A 17,336-nucleotide genomic window follows, 5' to 3' on the forward strand; every position below is an offset into this window, starting at 1 on the left:
CGGAATCCTTTTCAATTCTATCCAAATAAAGTGGTAAGTCTCTCTCCAATTTCATGCCCAATTCTCTGTGCCCCTTTTCTACACGAAATTTGTTGGGTTTTGAGTACTTTTGATGATTTTGGTGGTTTAAGTGCAATCTAACATTGGATAATTATTAGATTATACTCCAATCATCAATGGGTAAGATAAGAAAACTCTAAACCCTAGTGATTTGTCCAATTTTGTATACCCTTGTGCTAATTTAGTGAATTGTGTGAATTAGATTGAAATTATGTTAAATTGGAGTTTGAGTTGGTGAATTGGAGAACTTGGAACAACCCTTGGTGGCTAGATTTTGGAAGTGGAACTTGTGAGCTTGCCTTGTGGGGTTGTCTTGGGTTGTACGAGGAAATCAGCCAAGGTATGGTTTAGGTTTCTCGTATTTAATATGTAATGTCTTGTAAAAACTTAGGCTAGATGACCATAGGATAAGAACGAATGTATGAGTATGATAATTGTTTAGTATCTTTAATAATAGTTGTTGATATAGATTGAGAAATTTTTTGTCTTTATTGATTGTGATGGAATTAGAAATGATGAGTGATGGTTTGATAATGAGTGGTAAGTTGGTAATAATGAGTATGTATATATGTATGATGGAATGTTGATGGTTGTTGGGATAATTGTGAAGTTTATGTATGGTAGTTTAGTGAAAATGAGGAATGGTGGGTGATGGAAGGGTGTGATATTGTGTTAATGTGATTGGTATATTGTGGTGCTGAATTGTGGTGACTTATATATATGTAGAATGTTGAGGTTTGAGTGGATTATTAATGAAAATAGAGGTGAGGGATTTTTGGTATAAAATTGATTTTTGGCCGAACTTCGGCGAGCCATAACTTGGCTTCCGGACCCGCAATTTGTTTCAAATCTATTTTATATGAAAATTGGATCCATGAAGTTTACACCGCTTGAAGAACAGAAGAAAAATAATTTAAAACAAAAAAGTTATGCGCGTCGGAAGTTTGGGATTTAAAATTAAAATTCTGCAGGTTTCAGACTTAACAAAATTTTTTTTGATAAAACGTATGACCACGCGTACGCATGGTCCACGCGTATGCATGACCTGGGATTTTTGCGTATGCGAATCTCCCTTACGTGACCATGCGTTTTTGTTGAAGGCGCATGCGTACGCGTAAAAGGGGCTGCGTACGCAAAATGGGCCAAAGTGCACGCCCACGCGTACACGTGATCCCTATTTTCAGCAAATGAGTTTTTGTGTTTTAAAGCCGATTTTGACCCTCCAAACCTCTATTTTCATTCTTTTAACCCTAAATCTTATTAGTAAGCCTAGTAACAAGATGAAGTTAGAAAATGAAGGTAGCTTGGGGTGAAGTAAGGTTGGAAATTGATGAATTATGTATGAAAAATGTAGAGAACTGGAGTATATGTGATGCCATGGTTGTAAAGGATGATTATGCATTGATTATAAATGATTACGACTGAATTGGAAAAATGATGAAAACTGGATTAGATTGTGAAATTAAAGGGATTTGAATGAATTATAATGATGATGAGATTGAATGTGATTGCAATATGCCTCCGAGTAAGACGCAGTGATGTTATCCACTTACTCCGGGTAAGAGGCGAGATTGCCGGGTAAGATGCAGTGGTGTATCCACTTGCTCCGGTCAGGAGTTTGAAGCTCTGAGTAAGATGCAAGGATGGAATTCTATCGCCGCTTGCTCCAGGTTGAGAACTATAACACCACCTAGGTAAGAGGCAGTGGTGAGGTTGTCACCTGCTCCGGGTATGCGGGTAAGTTGCAAGGGTTGAGGCGTTGTCCCACTTGCTCCGTGTTTGGTGTTTTGTCCACGGTTAGCTACCAGGACATGTCGGACTGGCTAAATAACTGATAGTTGATATCAATAGCCATAGGACAAGCATGCATCATATGCATATTGTTTGAATTGCTTGTTTATGCTCTAATTGGGAATGCCTATGTGACATTCATATGCTTACTTGCATACGTGCTACTTGCATTACTTGTATCCTAATTGTGTTTGTTATTGTCTGCTTGCTTGTTTGTGTGATTCTACTGGTATTGGAGGTTTTGGAGGAAAGAGGATGATGGAGAGTTAGGTTAAAGTATTTGGTTAAGTTTAGGAATACTTAGAAAACCACCCTTATTTAGGGTTTCAGTTTTAATCCTTAAGTTTTATAAATTGAGTGTCGATGTTCTAGGATTGCCTCTGGCATTCTCAAGACCTTATATCTTATGTGCATGGCACCTTTACCATGCTGAGAACCCCCTGGTTCTCATTCCATACAATATTGTTATTTTTCAGATGCAGGTCGAGAGGCACCTCACTAGGCATCTAGAGTTCTCTACAGCGAATTGGGCTTTTTGGGATTATACTTTTGTTTTGTTTTGTTATATATATGTATAGATTATCCCTATGTATATATGTTTTACTTTTGCATCTCATAGACGTTTATGGAGAACTAGGGTTGCTTTTATGTATTTTGGGTTATGGATTATATATGTGTATGTAACTATTCTCTGGCCAGCCTTAACTTTGCAGGCTGAGTTTGAAGCTTGATATTTTGTATCTTGATCCTCTAATCTTACTTTTCATATATATATATATATATATATATATATATATATATATATATATATATATATATATATATATATATATATATAAGAACCGTAGTTTCTTCTTACGCATGTTACGTTATTTATCAGAGTTGCGCTTTTAAATTTTGCGATTTGTTTTACCTATTCTTCAAGGCTCATAGTATACGACATTCCTTCAGTTATTATACGTATATATATTTTATTATAGAGGTCATAGCGCCTCGCCACCTCTGTTTTACATCCTAGGTGTAAAGCTCTGTGTGGTAGGGTTTACATTATGGTATCAGAGTAGTTCGTTCCTGTAGAGCCTGAGGGACGGACTGACTATACTTTTGGGCATACTCTGGGTATCTATACATGCTATTTAGGATATCTAACTGATATATATGGCATAAATGCTCATGAGCATGCATTTGGGATTTTGAAACATTAGACTTGCGATATTGAGACTAATCACCTTGATATCACTTGTTTGGTGTGAACAGGAACCAGATGGCGATTCGTGATCGCGGTCGCAGTCGAGGGAGAGATAGGACTAGTAACACAGAACTAAGATGACTGAGAATAATCCCACAAACTTCATGACTGCTCTGGAAAACATGGCTACTGCTATGCAGACTACGGCTGCGGTATTGGGGAATCAAGCCGGTAATGGGAATGGTGATGACAGAGAAAACGGGTCAATGACCTTAGTGACCTTCTTGAAGGTAAATCCACGCATCTTTAGAGGGACGACGAACCCCACAGAGGCAGATAACTAGTTTCAAGTGATGGAACGGCATTACAAGCATAACAAGTCCCTGAAAATCAACATGTTGAGTTTGCAACTTATCAGTTAACGGGTGAAGCCCAATAGTGGTGGCAGGGTACACGACGCCTGCTGCAGCAAGACAACATTGCAATACCTTGGGATGCCTTTCAGTTGGAATTCTACAAAAAGTACTTCTACAATTCGGTCAGGATAGCTAAGAAACTTGAATTATTGCAATTGAAGCAGGGTCAAATGTCTGTAGCCGAATACACAAACAAATTTGAAGAATTATGTCAATTTTGCAAGATTTGTCAGGGTGCTCTGGGAGACTTTGAGAAATGGAAGTGTATCAAATATGAAGGAGGACTTCAGAGTGATATTTTGAGTTCAGTAGGCCCGATGGAGATCAAAATTTTTTCAGACTTGGTGAACAAAAGCAGGGTCACAAAAGAATATTTAAAGAAGGCTATTGTGGAAAAGAATGATATCCGGGAAGTTCACCGAAGGGAACATAATTAGAACATCATACCAAGGGGACAAGAATTCAAGAGGAAAGAAAAACAGTCAGCGGCTGTTTCAGATGATTTGAATTGTCAGAGATGCGAAATGTAACACCCTAATTACCCTAAACCTTACCTCGCATCGTAAAATGAAGGTTAATGAATGGTTACGACAGTTCTAAGCTCATACATATAATATATAGAAAGAATAATATAATCTAGAAGCCCGATGAAGGATATAGCTCAAAAACACGATTTGAAAGCGCAAAACATATAAACGAAGCTTTTAACTTAAAGCACAAGATATAGATATAGTATAACAAAAGATAAGAGTATAAGATCATAATAATCTAGCCACGGCTCACGGAGTTTAAGCCGGCTAGCTATATACAAATTATACAGATACCAGACAATAAAATCAGCTTATACAAGTTTTTCTCTCTCAATACAAGCCTCTAGGCAAAACCAAAATACAAAAGTGAGAGATGTATAACAAAATATATCAAAAAGTCTCCAAGAGTAACAGGATCCTCTGCTTCTGTCACCATCCAAGAAACTCACTGAGGTGGGTTGCGACCTGCATCTGTAAAACACAACAGAAATATGGTATAAGAACTGGAGGTTCTCAGTATGGTAACAGTGCCCAGTGATGTAGGATATAAGACCTCAGGACGCCAAAGGCAATCCTAGACTTCATATCCATCACAAGATTCATCTTAGGCATACTAAAACAATAAATCATAATCATATAAATCTTAACATAAATAAACAGGGTACTCTATCTTAGGAGATTTCTATTCTAACCAAATACCGCTGTCCCACAGCCTTCACTAACCTATCCTCCATGCGATCCCATCGCCACCGCCTTTTGAACCTCCTCAATCCCAATAGAAATCACAATTAATTACAATGCAAGTAAAACACAAGTAGAAGCATATAAGGCAAGTAATTCAAGTAAGCAAATAGGCATGTTATTCAATTAGGCATACAATTACAAGTCGGAAAAGCAAACAAACAGATAGAAAATGCACATGATGAATGCATGTCCTATTGGCTGTGATATCACATTGTCGGTTCAACTGCCAACCCGACAAACCTCTATGGAGATGTCACCCTGCGGAATCATCAATGGAACCCCCGAGATATGGTGCTCGAAACACCGTCCAAGATTTTGCGCCTAAATGCTTTATTGATCCGAAGGGATGGATACTCTTGCCTTAGACCTCACATCTCAATGAGGATTAACCACTGTCCTTATGCCGCTGCCGCTACCTCGACAGGCGGGATTAACCACCGTCTCTGCCGGGCGCATAACGTCTCATAATCTCAGAATAAATCAGTACTTCAGTGGTTTTCAGAAAATATTTTCAGTACAGCATGGATCCATCATCTCATTCAGAGTCCTCGACTCATCTCAACCACTGTCAATTCACATTTTAGTTCCGAATTCAACAGTTCATCATTTCTCATTTCACATACCAATCTACCTTCACACGCCATCAAACCATCCTCAGTGCACCAGAAAGCTAAGCCTCCATTTTCTAACTTTTCAAAATAATATCAACTAAAACCCTTAGGTTCTTTTCCATGTTTTAAATGCCCAAAACCAGGCCCAAGAGTCTTGAAATGGTGTTACAGAAGCTTACAATCTTGTTGGGAAGGTGGAATAGTTGAAATCAAAGTAAAAATTTGAGAAACAGGGCGTGTGCGTACGCACAGGGGTGTGCGTGCGCACGCCCAGGAGAAGTTTTAAAAAGTGTGCGTACGCACAGGTACAAAAGTTCACAAGTCTATTTGCTCACACAAGCTGTGCTAGCGCCCTCAACAGACTGACCTTCCCAACGTGTGCGTGCGCACAGGGCTGTGCGTATGCACAGGTTGTAAATCCTCATTGGGTTTGTGCGCGCACAAGCTATGCTAGTGCTGCAAACAGGAAGCCTTCCGCTGCGTGTGCGTATGCACAGGTCTGTGCGTGCGCACAGGTTTAAATTTTCGCAGGGTTGTGCATGCGCACAAGGCTGTGTGTGCGCACATACCGGAAATCACAAAATTCTGCAACTTTACAGAATTTCAGATTTTCAACACCAAACTTTGAATGATTATAACTCCCTCTACAAAAATCCAAATTTTACAAACTTTATATCGATTTGAAGAGTTTTCAATGAATTTTAATTCTAAATAAATTTCAACAAATTTTGAAAACTGAGGCATAATTTATGATCAGACAAATTTCACCAAAATTCTCTTTCTACCAAAGGTTCACAATTTACCAATTTTCCAATTTTCACAACTCAAACCAACTAAAACCAAATAAAACCATTCCAAACTCCATTTCTCATCAAAATCTACCCTTTATCACATATTGTACCATTCTTACTACTTTTTCCTTTACATTTCATCTTTCTCAACCTCAACATCAAATGTATCACATTATAATCAATCTTCATTCACATTTTCCAACCACATTACCATTTCATCAATCTCAACATCACATATATCATTACCATTCACTTTTCAATCTACATAATTATTCATCATCATCATATTATCATCAATCATCATAATTACTCAAATTCATCAACCCATCATAGATTATCATACATCATCATTCAACAACTCAATCAACCATTTAAATTTAAACCTATCCTATGGGTCACTAGCCTAAGTGTCCATGAATATTATATACTACATAGAGGAAACCGAAACCATACCTTGACCGATTTTCAATATGTCCTTAACCCAAATTTGAGCACAAGCTAGGTGTCCAACCACAATCAAACCACCAATGTAACTCCAACAAGCACCAACAAGCTCGAAACTCATAATGATCAAGCTATATATATACATAAATCATCACAAATCAATATAGGGCTCATCATAAATAAAATTTTACAAGAGTTCAATGCCTCTTACCTTGTCCAACAGTTTTGGTAGCCAAAATCCAAGGCTAAGCAAGAGTTAGAGTGAATCTAAACACCCAAAATCACAAAATCTCACTTAATCAAAAACCCTAGGATTCGAAATTTTGGAGAGAAGAACTGAGAAGATTTCGTAGTTACCTTTCTACTTTATTAGATGGGTTTTGTAGAGCTCTCCACAAGGAACGCGTAGCCACAAACGGTGCGGCGATCGGAGCTCTATAGCTCAAGATATGAGCTTGAGAAGAAGATGGTGAATAGTGGCAATGGAGTCTCTCTTCTTCTCCATCCTAGCTAGGGTGTGTGTGTTTGAGTGTGGGTTGTGCTGAATGGGTTCATTAAATGAACCTTTATATATACTGGGCTTGGGCCCAACTCGGGCCCGGTCCAATCCGTTAGCGTTTTTAGCCCATTTGGCCCAACTTCGGGCCAAACCTTTAAAGTTAACGCCCGATTTTCTATTTCTAACATTTTTCTAAGGGTTTTGGACTGTTTTCACTTTCTTGTGTAGTATCGGATAGACTTGAACCGATTCAACCGATTCAACTGTCGGTTTATAATTTTTTACGATTTTTCACAGAAAATACCTTTTCTGACTCAGAAAGACCTACTGAGTCCAAAAATCATATTTAAATCCTCAAATTCTCACTCCAAATTTTCGAAACTTAATTTGGGCAATATAATTACTTAATTAAACAGGTAATTAAGCTCGGTTCTTATACGAAAACTGTCACCCGAATAGGCCGTGTCGTTTTGGTTCACGCCTATGTTATAAGTGCGGTCGTCCTGGGCATATGTCCTGGAACTGTCCACATAAAGAGACTTAGGATGCTAGACGGTCCCAACAAGGTGGAGGTAACTGTGAAATTGGTAATTAAATCCTAAATGCCATATATAACATTGAAATGCTGCGTTCATGCATAGTAAAAAATGGAAATTATGAAATAGTATTAACATGTCAAAACTTAAGGCTGAACCTATATTGCGCCGTATGTAGTAATACCGTTAGAGCTTGCGAAGCTTAAAGAAGCTGATGGGTAATGTAGAGCGAATTTGACCTTTAGTTGCTAATTGTTTAAGAGATGAGGTGAGACCAGATCCCTATACGAGAGAGTTTCCGAGACAATTCTTGAAGTTGTACCAGAATTTTCATCTTAAAGAGAAAGTGAGTCCGTGATAGACTTAGTGCCGGAAGCTTTGATTGCACCACAAGCGAAGACACCATTATAATCGGTAGAACTTAGGATCGAGTTGAAGAGAGTACTGGAAGAGAGAATCGTCCAACTAAGTGTTTCCTTGTGAGAAGCGCCGGTTATGCTAGTGAAGAAGAAAGAGAACGGCAGGAGACTTATTGCGAGAAGGAGTGTACCAACAAATCTTTACGACTCGATTTAATCTTTCTTTTTAAAACCTGTATTGAAACTCTATCTGGAGCTCTTCTTAAATAACTTGATCATCTTTTCAATTTTACCCCTTACGCGCATGAATCTTGATTCTTCCAGGATTAGCTTGAGCTTGTTTTGGTATAATCACGTAATCCTTGAATCTTATGTGCTCGCTGTGACTAGAGTTGCCCTTATTCGCAAACTGTGTTCTTCAAAATCATGTTATCTTCAAGGTAACAATCTATAAAGAGAAACTTTAATAATATCATCCGAATAAAATCTTTTAAGTTCTAAGACTTCCAAATGTAAGGACCAATAACCACTGGAATCCTTACATGAGCATACAATTCGGAGTTCGCCCCACTGTCACTTGATCACTTCACTCACTGAGATATCACAAGCAAGTCTTCAACCCATTCCAATTAAGAAAATCCTTTGTGCATAATTCTCTTCTTGCTTGAGGACAAGCAAGATCTTAAGTTTGGTGTTGTGATGCATGAGCATCTTTAGTTATTTTTAGTCATTATTTATTTGAATAAAGCTAGTAATCTCTTGTTTTTGTTAAGATTCTCATGCTTTTAATCAATGTTTCTTGGAATTTTCTTCTTTAAGCAAAGTTAGTGATTTCTTCATTTTAATCAAGATTTTTTTCTGCTTTAATTAATGTGTCTTGGAGTTACTTTCTGCTTTGATATGTTTAGGGAGTTGTTGAAAGAGTTTAAGCAATAACAAAGAAGGAGATGGACAATCAAAGAAGCCTTGGCAAAAACAAGAAAAGAGCAAAAGGCATAAACAAAGGGACCACACAAGCAAGTCCTAGGGGAGCTTCCAAGTTGGAATTTTGCACGCTTAGATGTGGAGTTCAAAATGCCCAAAAATTCAACCTTCCAGGGAGCAAGAAGAATGGAGTTTGACATGCCTGAGGCAGCGCCCAAAATGCCTACAATGGTGTCCCAAATGCCACTAAGTCTAGCACCTCCAAAGAGACTTCAAGGGCTGGAGTTTGGCACGACTAGATGTGGAGTTCAAAACGCCTAAGTGAAGAACCTTTCAAGAAGCCAAAAGCTAGCATTTTGCACACCAAGAAAAAGAAGAAAATAGCACTCCAAATGCCCAAATGAAGCACACTCCCAGGGACGTGCTCGATGGTGTCCTTACTTCCAACGACGTTACTCACGCCTCTTTAAAGGATGCCAGCTCCTTGCATCATGCTTGCTTGAGGCGTCCCAGAAGCTCCCACGCCACACACTTCAGGAGCACGTTAGTGCAACATGCATACAAAAAGAGAAGAGACGTGCTCAAGGACGTCCCTGGCACTCTCAATGTCCTTCACACCAACTCAAATTTGAGACATGTAGCTTGAAGGCATGGCTAGCGCTGCCAACGTCACTCACTTCACACTCACATCACATAATTGAAGCTTATTTAGTGTTGCTCCTAGGGACATCACACACTTCACACTCACTGTAGAGCCACGCTGGACCAAATTCCAGAGACTGTGATATTTTGGTTGCACTGAAGACGTAGGAATGTCATAGACTTCTCACTCACACCCAATGCATTTTCCTCAAGCACGTGAGAACATGCCTCACTTGAATTTCATGCCAATACTCCTTCATAATGCAAGCCCGAGATATTAATCAAAGTCCAACATACAAAGGAAAATCACAACCAAGGCATGACAAAGAAAAGAGAGGATTTGAATGTAATTTGAGGTGAAAGTGAATTTGTATTTTAGTTAATTAGGTTAGTAGTATAAAAGCCCATAGAAAATACTTTGTTAGGGGGCTCCGGAGGGGGCGCTGGCTCTGCTTCATATACTTTCTTCTTCTTTTTGAATTTGAGTTTTGCTCTATAATGGGTCATTAATTCTCCCCGTTGAGGAGAGGAGCTCTGTGAAATTCTAATGGATGCATCTCTTCTTCTAAATCTATGCATTGTTATTCTAAAAGAGAGTTTTTGTTCTTCAACACAAGGATTCAAATCTATTGAGAAGTAGTTTGAATTCACTTGAATTCCATAATTAACTTGGAAGAGTAATAAGACGAGTTATGCTTGAAAATCTCTTTTTCATAATTCTTATAATTTTAGATTTGGATTTAATAAGTGACATTAAATCAACATACTCTAAATCTTGAAAATTGTGTGATTTATAATAAAAAATTATGCTTCACCTCTTATCATGAACAATTGATTAAGGAATTGGCAATTGATTAAGTCAAAAAAAATTAAATCACTATAAAATTAAAATTCAATTATTTATGATTTGTCAATCATTAATCCCTGAGGAACTCACATCTCCAAACCTTAACTTCTTTATTCAATTTACTCTTTCCGTCGTTTAATTGTTTTCTTTTAATTCAAGTCATTTAATAACTTCCTTTAATTTGAGTCAGTTAATTCCTTTAATTCCAATAATTTAATTGCTTCCCTTTAATTCTTGTTATTTAAAAGCTTTCATTTAATTACCGTCAGTTATTTACCTTAATTCATTGCTTTTAATTTAGTCTATTGCTTTCATTTACGTATGCTCATTTATCCGCTTTCGTTTAAATTCATTATAGCTTCTTTTAATTGCTTTTATTTCCACTAGCACGTGTTCAGCCGCTTTTTTATTTTTTTTAAGAAATTAATTTTTTTTGTTAATATATTATTCATTCTTTAAATTTATTAGATAAATATTTTTGTTATTATTTTAATATTGACGTGATCTTATTTGTATCATATTTTTTTACTTTAAAATTATTATAAAAAACTTTTAAAATGTTAAATTATAAAAGCACACAATAAAAAGGTATATATACTATCAGAAAAAATATAGTTAAAAAAAATAATGATAATAATATTATCCCGAATCAAAAAGAGTATATATAAATTAAAATACATGTTAGTTATTTACAAAAGATAATTTTACTTAAATGTCATGGAAATTTATATTTGTCTTTATTTTTTTGAAGTGGTAGGCCAAAATATGAATTTGAATCTGAAGAGGCTTTATTTTCCTATAAATAGTGGAAAAACAAAAGAAATGAGAATGTCTGTCTTGTTTGTTTTTGAATATCAAATTATAAGAATAATTAATAAACAAAATAGGAGAATATAAAAATTGTGTATCTGAAAAAAAATTTGTAATTCATCATACATCTCCGTATTAATAATTTCTTGAGTCTGGAAAATCTGTCACATTTTTTTTATCATAAAAATAATTATATAAATAATTTAAGATTATTCAATTAAATTGATTCCTTATAATAGGAAGGAATTCAATTAATTCAATTAAAACCTGTAGAATTGAGATATCTTGTTTTACACTGAATTTTTTGAAAAGACAAAAAAAATGACATTAATCTTAGTTATGTATGACAAAATGTAAAGTAAATGACATTACATTTGATTTATTAGGAATTTATATTTAATAACAGTCACCTATAATAATATTGTTTGTCATCAAAATGAGCTAGCTGTGTTCTTCTAAGTTTATGGCTAAAAAAAAAGTTAAATTTTTAACATAATTAGTATATACGTCTAAATAGACGGTATTATTATTATATAATAAAAATTTATTTCATTACCTTTTATTCTTTTGATCCAATATTTTTCTTTTTATCATCTTCTTAAGTTTTGTTTGCTTTAACTGTGTCTCCCCATCAATAGAATAAATTTTGAGTGGACGAACCTGATTTAATATTACGTTTGATTATTAATATTAAAATAAAAATAGGGATAAGTATGATTTTGGTCCCTAAAGTAAGGGCCAAAAATTTATTTCGTCCCTCGTCTTTTTTTCGCAACAAAAAGGTCCCTTAGGTTCCGGTTTGTTTTAAAATCGTCCCTCTGACGATTTTACCCCTGTGGTTGTTGGATTTCGTTACGACCGTTTTTTAACGGATATGGGAAACGTTAATTAATATAAATAAATAATAATAGAAGGATTAAATCAAGAAAGTGAATGAAAATGAGGTGCAGGGGAGGGAGGAATAATGACGAGAGTTGCTGCTGAAGGTCGACGGCTAAGGTTTAGGAGTCTGTGGCGTCCATGGCTTCCCAGAGCTCAAGAGCCTCACGTTTTTGTTCAAATGCAAAGGAGTTGCTCTGTGGCCATGGTGAGAGGCCGGTTTTGCGAACTTCATCGACGAAGGATAACCCTGGACGAAGATTTTGGGGTTGTGTATACTATGAGGTAAAGTGTTCTTCCTATTTTGCTATTGTGGGTCTGAGAATTTGAGATTTCTTCATATGTTTCTGTGGCTTGCACTAGGTTCAGGATGGGTGTGATTTCTTCAGATGGGCAGATCTGGAACTTGGAGCTGTTTAGGAAGAGGTTGAATTTGCAAGAAATAGGAGAAAGATAACGAAATTAAAGGCAAGATTGAAGGAGTTGGAGACGAAGCTTTGGGTTGTGGCTGCTCTATGTTTTGCTGGGTGGGTGGGGTTTCTGTTCTTATTCCTGCAGAATCATTACAACTTGAAGCAGCCGAATGGAATGCACTTAGGTTATAGATGATTTGGTAGGGAATGTTATGAGGTTTACTGTGTTGTGTGGGTAGAGTTTGAGGGTATTCTCTGATGTTACAGTGGTTTAGGTTTGTAGCAACTTTAAAAGTGTTTGAACTAATGAAGAAAAGTGTTGTGTAATGTTGCCCAAATTGTCACCTTCTTTGATAGTGGACCTGTTTTATTTTGTAATGTAAAAGTAGTTTATGAGCAAAGCATAAAAGCATTCAATAGAAGATCTGGAAATTCAGTAATTAGTAATGCAATATTTCATTTGATGACTAGTTAAAACATACACAAATATTTTGTCTTTGGCTCCACATGCCTAGTACCAAAAAACAGAGAAGCAACACTGCAAGTGTCCTCAGGCACATAATACCAAAATACAGTACTCAAACCAATGTAACTAAGGTAAAGTTCTTAATGTAAATATCCAATACCAAAATTAAAAACACTTCTTGCAAAACATTAACACAAGAGTCACAGAAAATTTCACACTCTAATCCTAAAGATTTCCCCACTGAGATGGGGGTAACTTGGCCATCAACCTCAGCTTCTGCATGGGTAGATGAGATGCACTGCATTGAATGACAGAAAAGGGCTTCTTCCTCACAGATGGCTGGCTAGGAGGCTGTTTGTTGCTGGTGGAGGTTGCAGAAGATGCAGCCTTGTTCTTGGGCTGGGCTAGGATGTTGGGCTGAGTGGAAGCTTTCTTGGGCTTGGTGGAAGCCTTCTTGGGCTGAGGTGCTTCTGTGGTGGGCCGGGCTTCACGTTTCTTGGGCCTTGTGGGGTTTTTCCTGGTATGAGATGCTGGCAGAATAGATGGTGATGGTGTAGTAGTCCTCTTTCTCCCTCCCCAAGCTGTCTGACCAGGTGCCAGCTTAGCTGCATTCTTCTTAGGTCTGTTGGTTGAACTTTGGGCCTACAATAGTTATGTAAATCATATAGAAAGTAACACACATATCATATAGTAGTAAACTTATATAGTTGGAAATCATGATGCTAGTTGAACCCTAGAATAGCATATCACAAACCCTCTTACCCTCTTCTTAGGAAGGCTGCAGCCGCTTTTCTTGTGTCCAACTCCACCACATTTGGAGCATCTTTGGACTTCTCCCCTCCGTGACATATGATTCTGGCTTCTAATGTCTTCATCTGCAGCCCCTCTTTTCCTCTTCTTCACCGGTCTGTGGCTTGGCCTCCTGTAAGGAGGTGGGATGACATCATCATATTGAGTCCTCTCCCATAGCTCCGGGCCGTTTACAGGGTGTATCACCGCCTCGTAGCACCTGATGTAAGCCTCCTTCTTGTAGCATTCATCCACATATGACTCCAAATTAAGGCCCTTGAAGGTGATGCAGCTGATGGCATGAGGACAAAGAATCCCACTAAGTTGCCAATTCCTGCAAGAACATTCACCAGCTGCCAGATCCACAACATACTTATCTAGACCACTCATGACCTTGTATTGGCTAGCAGATGACCAGTAAGGCCTCCAGTCCCTAGCTAAGCTTGCCCGTTTCTCTAATTTCTTACAAATCATTGGAATAATGTTTCCTGGATAATTAAGAACCCTTTCCCTATTTGCAGCCCATCTAGTCATCATGTAAATCCTAATATCCTCTAACATGCTCACAATTGGATTCTCTCTTGCTTCTACTAACACAGAATTGAAACTCTCACTCATGTTATTAACAAGACTGTCACATTTAGATAGGAAGGTAAACCTGGATCTTGACCAGAACCTTGGTGGAATGCCATTCAGATGTCTAAATGCTCCCTCATTCAGAAGTCGCAAAGTTTTCATTTCCTTCTCCCAGATCTGCCAATGACTTGCTTTAGCACACCTCCACATCTTGTTCTTTAGCTCTAAACCAGGAAACTTCTTCCTAAAGTTGCTGTAGAGATACCTGACACAGAACCTGTTATCCACACCTGGAATGACCTCCTCAAACGCCGGCAATAAGCCCTGTTTACAGTTAGGTAAGATTTCAAATTGTTACTTCATTTATTAAAATAAATTCAAGGACAACTTGTGAAAGGCTGATATATTGTGAGTTACCTTTTGCTGATCAGACATAAACATGCACTTTGCAACATTGTGTGGGCCTAAGTCATCGGACAGGTGACGCAGAAACCAGACCCAAGAGTCCTTAGTCTCCGCCTCCACAACCGTATACGCTAAGGGAAAAATCTGGTCATTTGGGTCTCTTCCGACTGCAGTCAACAGTTGTCCACCTTGGGGCGTTTTCAAGAAGCAACCGTCCAGCCCAATGAACCTTCTGCAGTGTTGAAAACCTTTCTTGCAAGCCTCAAAGCATACATACATTCTTTGGAAGACACAATAGTTCATCAGTTCTGCATTCTGTCTCTCTTGAGCAAAATCTGGTGATCTAATAACCTTGAGAATCACTGTGGAACCTGGGTTTGTTCTTAGGAGTTCATGGCAGTAGTCGTTTATTCACTTGTACTGCTCCCTAAAGGCCCCCTGTATCTGACTCAAAGCTTCCTGTTTTGTCTTAGCTGCCATTGCCTTGGTAACAGTCAAGTTCCATTTTTTGTGAGCCTTTGCAACTAGCTCCTTCACCTTGATCTTTGGGTTGGATTCAACTTTCTTCTTAAACTGGGTACCCAACCATTTGCTGTGCATAATCCCAACCCGGTGTGTCTGCATGCAGGTATGTTGGAGATTCATGCTTCTTAGTTGTCAAGTGGACTCCTCACCCACCCTGTGTGCATATAACCAAAATGGGCAGCCTTTCTGACAAACAGCTCGGACCCTCACCAAGTCGCACTTGCTGAATTTAATGTTTCTAGCTGTGTTGACTGCATAGGCCGCCACTGTGTCTTTGAACTCCTGCCGAGATTCATACAATGTGCCAACCTTCCATTGGTACTTTCCCATTTCCTTTTGTGTCTTATGCACTGGAAACCTCTGCCCCCCCTCCTCAGCATGATCCTCCCCATCATCATCACCCATCCCTACTCCTGCAATTACATGATCCTGCTCCAATTCATCACTGTCAAATGCATCCTCATCATCCAAATCACTTGTAACAACTTTTTTGCCCTTCTCCACATTGCAGTCCTTCGGCACAGCATTATCTTCACCAAATCCACTTTCATAGTCGTACACATCATCACTGTCAGTGAAGTGGATGTCTTCCACACTGTTTTCCTCTTCATCAGATGGCAAGTATGTTGGGTCATCACTGTCTTCGCCACTGCTAGCATCATCACCATCCTCCTCATCTCCCTCTTGGCCTAATTCCACTCCACCATCCTTATTATCACACTCTTGTTGATCTGCAACCCTAGCTCCATCACTGTTATCTACATTGCCTTCGAACAACACTAAATCCATACCACCACCTAAGGGTTTCTCATTCTGGCCACCAACCGTTTGTCCCCCCACGTCCAGAAAACCCACCTCCGGAAATCCCTCGGCATCCTCAACCTCATGCACCACAAACAGATCAACATAGCCTCTCCTCCCTGCTATGGTACACATTTCAATTGCCTCTGTGTCACCTACCAATAGCCTCAAATGACGCTCATAATCATCCTCAGTTGGGTCTATGTACCGTAACGCTGAAATGTTGGATTTCAGGTATCCAAGGTGTCTCAGTTCCTCGTATGCCTCAAACACACTCCACCGATCGCCGTCAATGTCCTCCACAACTGTAGATTGACCCTTCAAGTACCTCAGCACACCATTATCATATCCAAATAACCCACCATGGTGAACCCGCATGTTGAACAGCGCCATCTCCTTCCCGAAAAACCCTATTAACCAACACAGGGAGTTACTCAACAAACTATGAACAACAACAACTACAATCAGTTCAAACCCTACCCTTCCACACACCTTCGCACATTCCACATTAAGAAACGAGAAATTACATTCACATAATGCTTACCTTGCCGAGGGATTTTTGTTGGAACGAAGCCAAGTTAACAAACCACGAAGTTTTCCGGCAACCTCTCTCAAGCTACCAACGCCGGACGTCGCAGGAAGGCCTTCCAAGGGTTTCGCATAATCGTTTCACACAAACGTTTCACTCTCTACTCCTATTCTCAGTCGAAGCGTTGCTTAGGAAAGGAAATTTGATCTCGCGGGAAGTAATACCAACCAACAAGGGCATTTTCGTATTAAAAATTTATTTTTGGGGGCAAAGGACGTTTTTAAAACAAACTGGAACCTAAGGGACCTTTTTGTTACGAAAAAAAGCCGAGGGACGAAATAAATTTTTGGCCCCTACTTTAGGGACCAAAATCATACTTATCCCATAAAAATACGTATCATCAATACAATTGTCAGGGTCGTTAATATAGTAATACTTAATTTATTGTTTATTGGTCTCATTGATACAATGAATTGATCATCCTTTCATATACTCTATAACGGTTAGAATCCTTCTTTTCATAATTTATTGTATATATGTATCACAATATATCTTAATAGTATTTTATATATTACTTTAGTATTAAATAATAATACATCCCAACTAAAATATACCTTTACTTTTTATTGGTTTTAAAAATTTTATTTTTATAATAAACGTCCATGTCAATATAAATAGGAAAAAAATAAGAAAACAGTGATAATAAAAATAAAAAATAAATAACGATAATAATATAATAAAAGAGTACGAAACAACATAT

General features: G+C 38.0%; 2 protein-coding genes across 2 annotated transcripts; both read right to left on the minus strand.

Annotated features, from left to right (window-relative positions):
• Positions 1–13,176: 13,176 nt before the first annotated feature.
• On the minus strand, positions 13,177–15,000 carry LOC107616030 (uncharacterized). The gene is made up of 3 exons (XM_016318034.1): positions 14,734–15,000; positions 13,714–14,640; positions 13,177–13,593 (listed from the first exon to the last, which is right to left on the minus strand). Exons 1-3 carry the CDS (start codon positions 14,998–15,000, stop codon positions 13,177–13,179), a joined length of 1,611 nt encoding a protein of 536 aa, XP_016173520.1.
• Positions 15,001–15,378: 378 nt separating this feature from the next.
• LOC148546521 (uncharacterized) lies at positions 15,379–16,440 on the minus strand. The gene has a single exon (XM_088499240.1). The coding sequence runs from the start codon at positions 16,438–16,440 to the stop codon at positions 15,379–15,381; it is 1,062 nt and encodes a 353-aa protein (XP_088355366.1).
• Between the last annotated feature and the right edge of the window lie 896 nt (positions 16,441–17,336).

Source organism: Arachis ipaensis, chromosome B9 (genome assembly GCF_059453495.1).
Source record: "Arachis ipaensis isolate K30076 ecotype BB chromosome B9, ASM5945349v1, whole genome shotgun sequence".
NCBI lineage: Eukaryota > Viridiplantae > Streptophyta > Magnoliopsida > Fabales > Fabaceae > Arachis > Arachis ipaensis.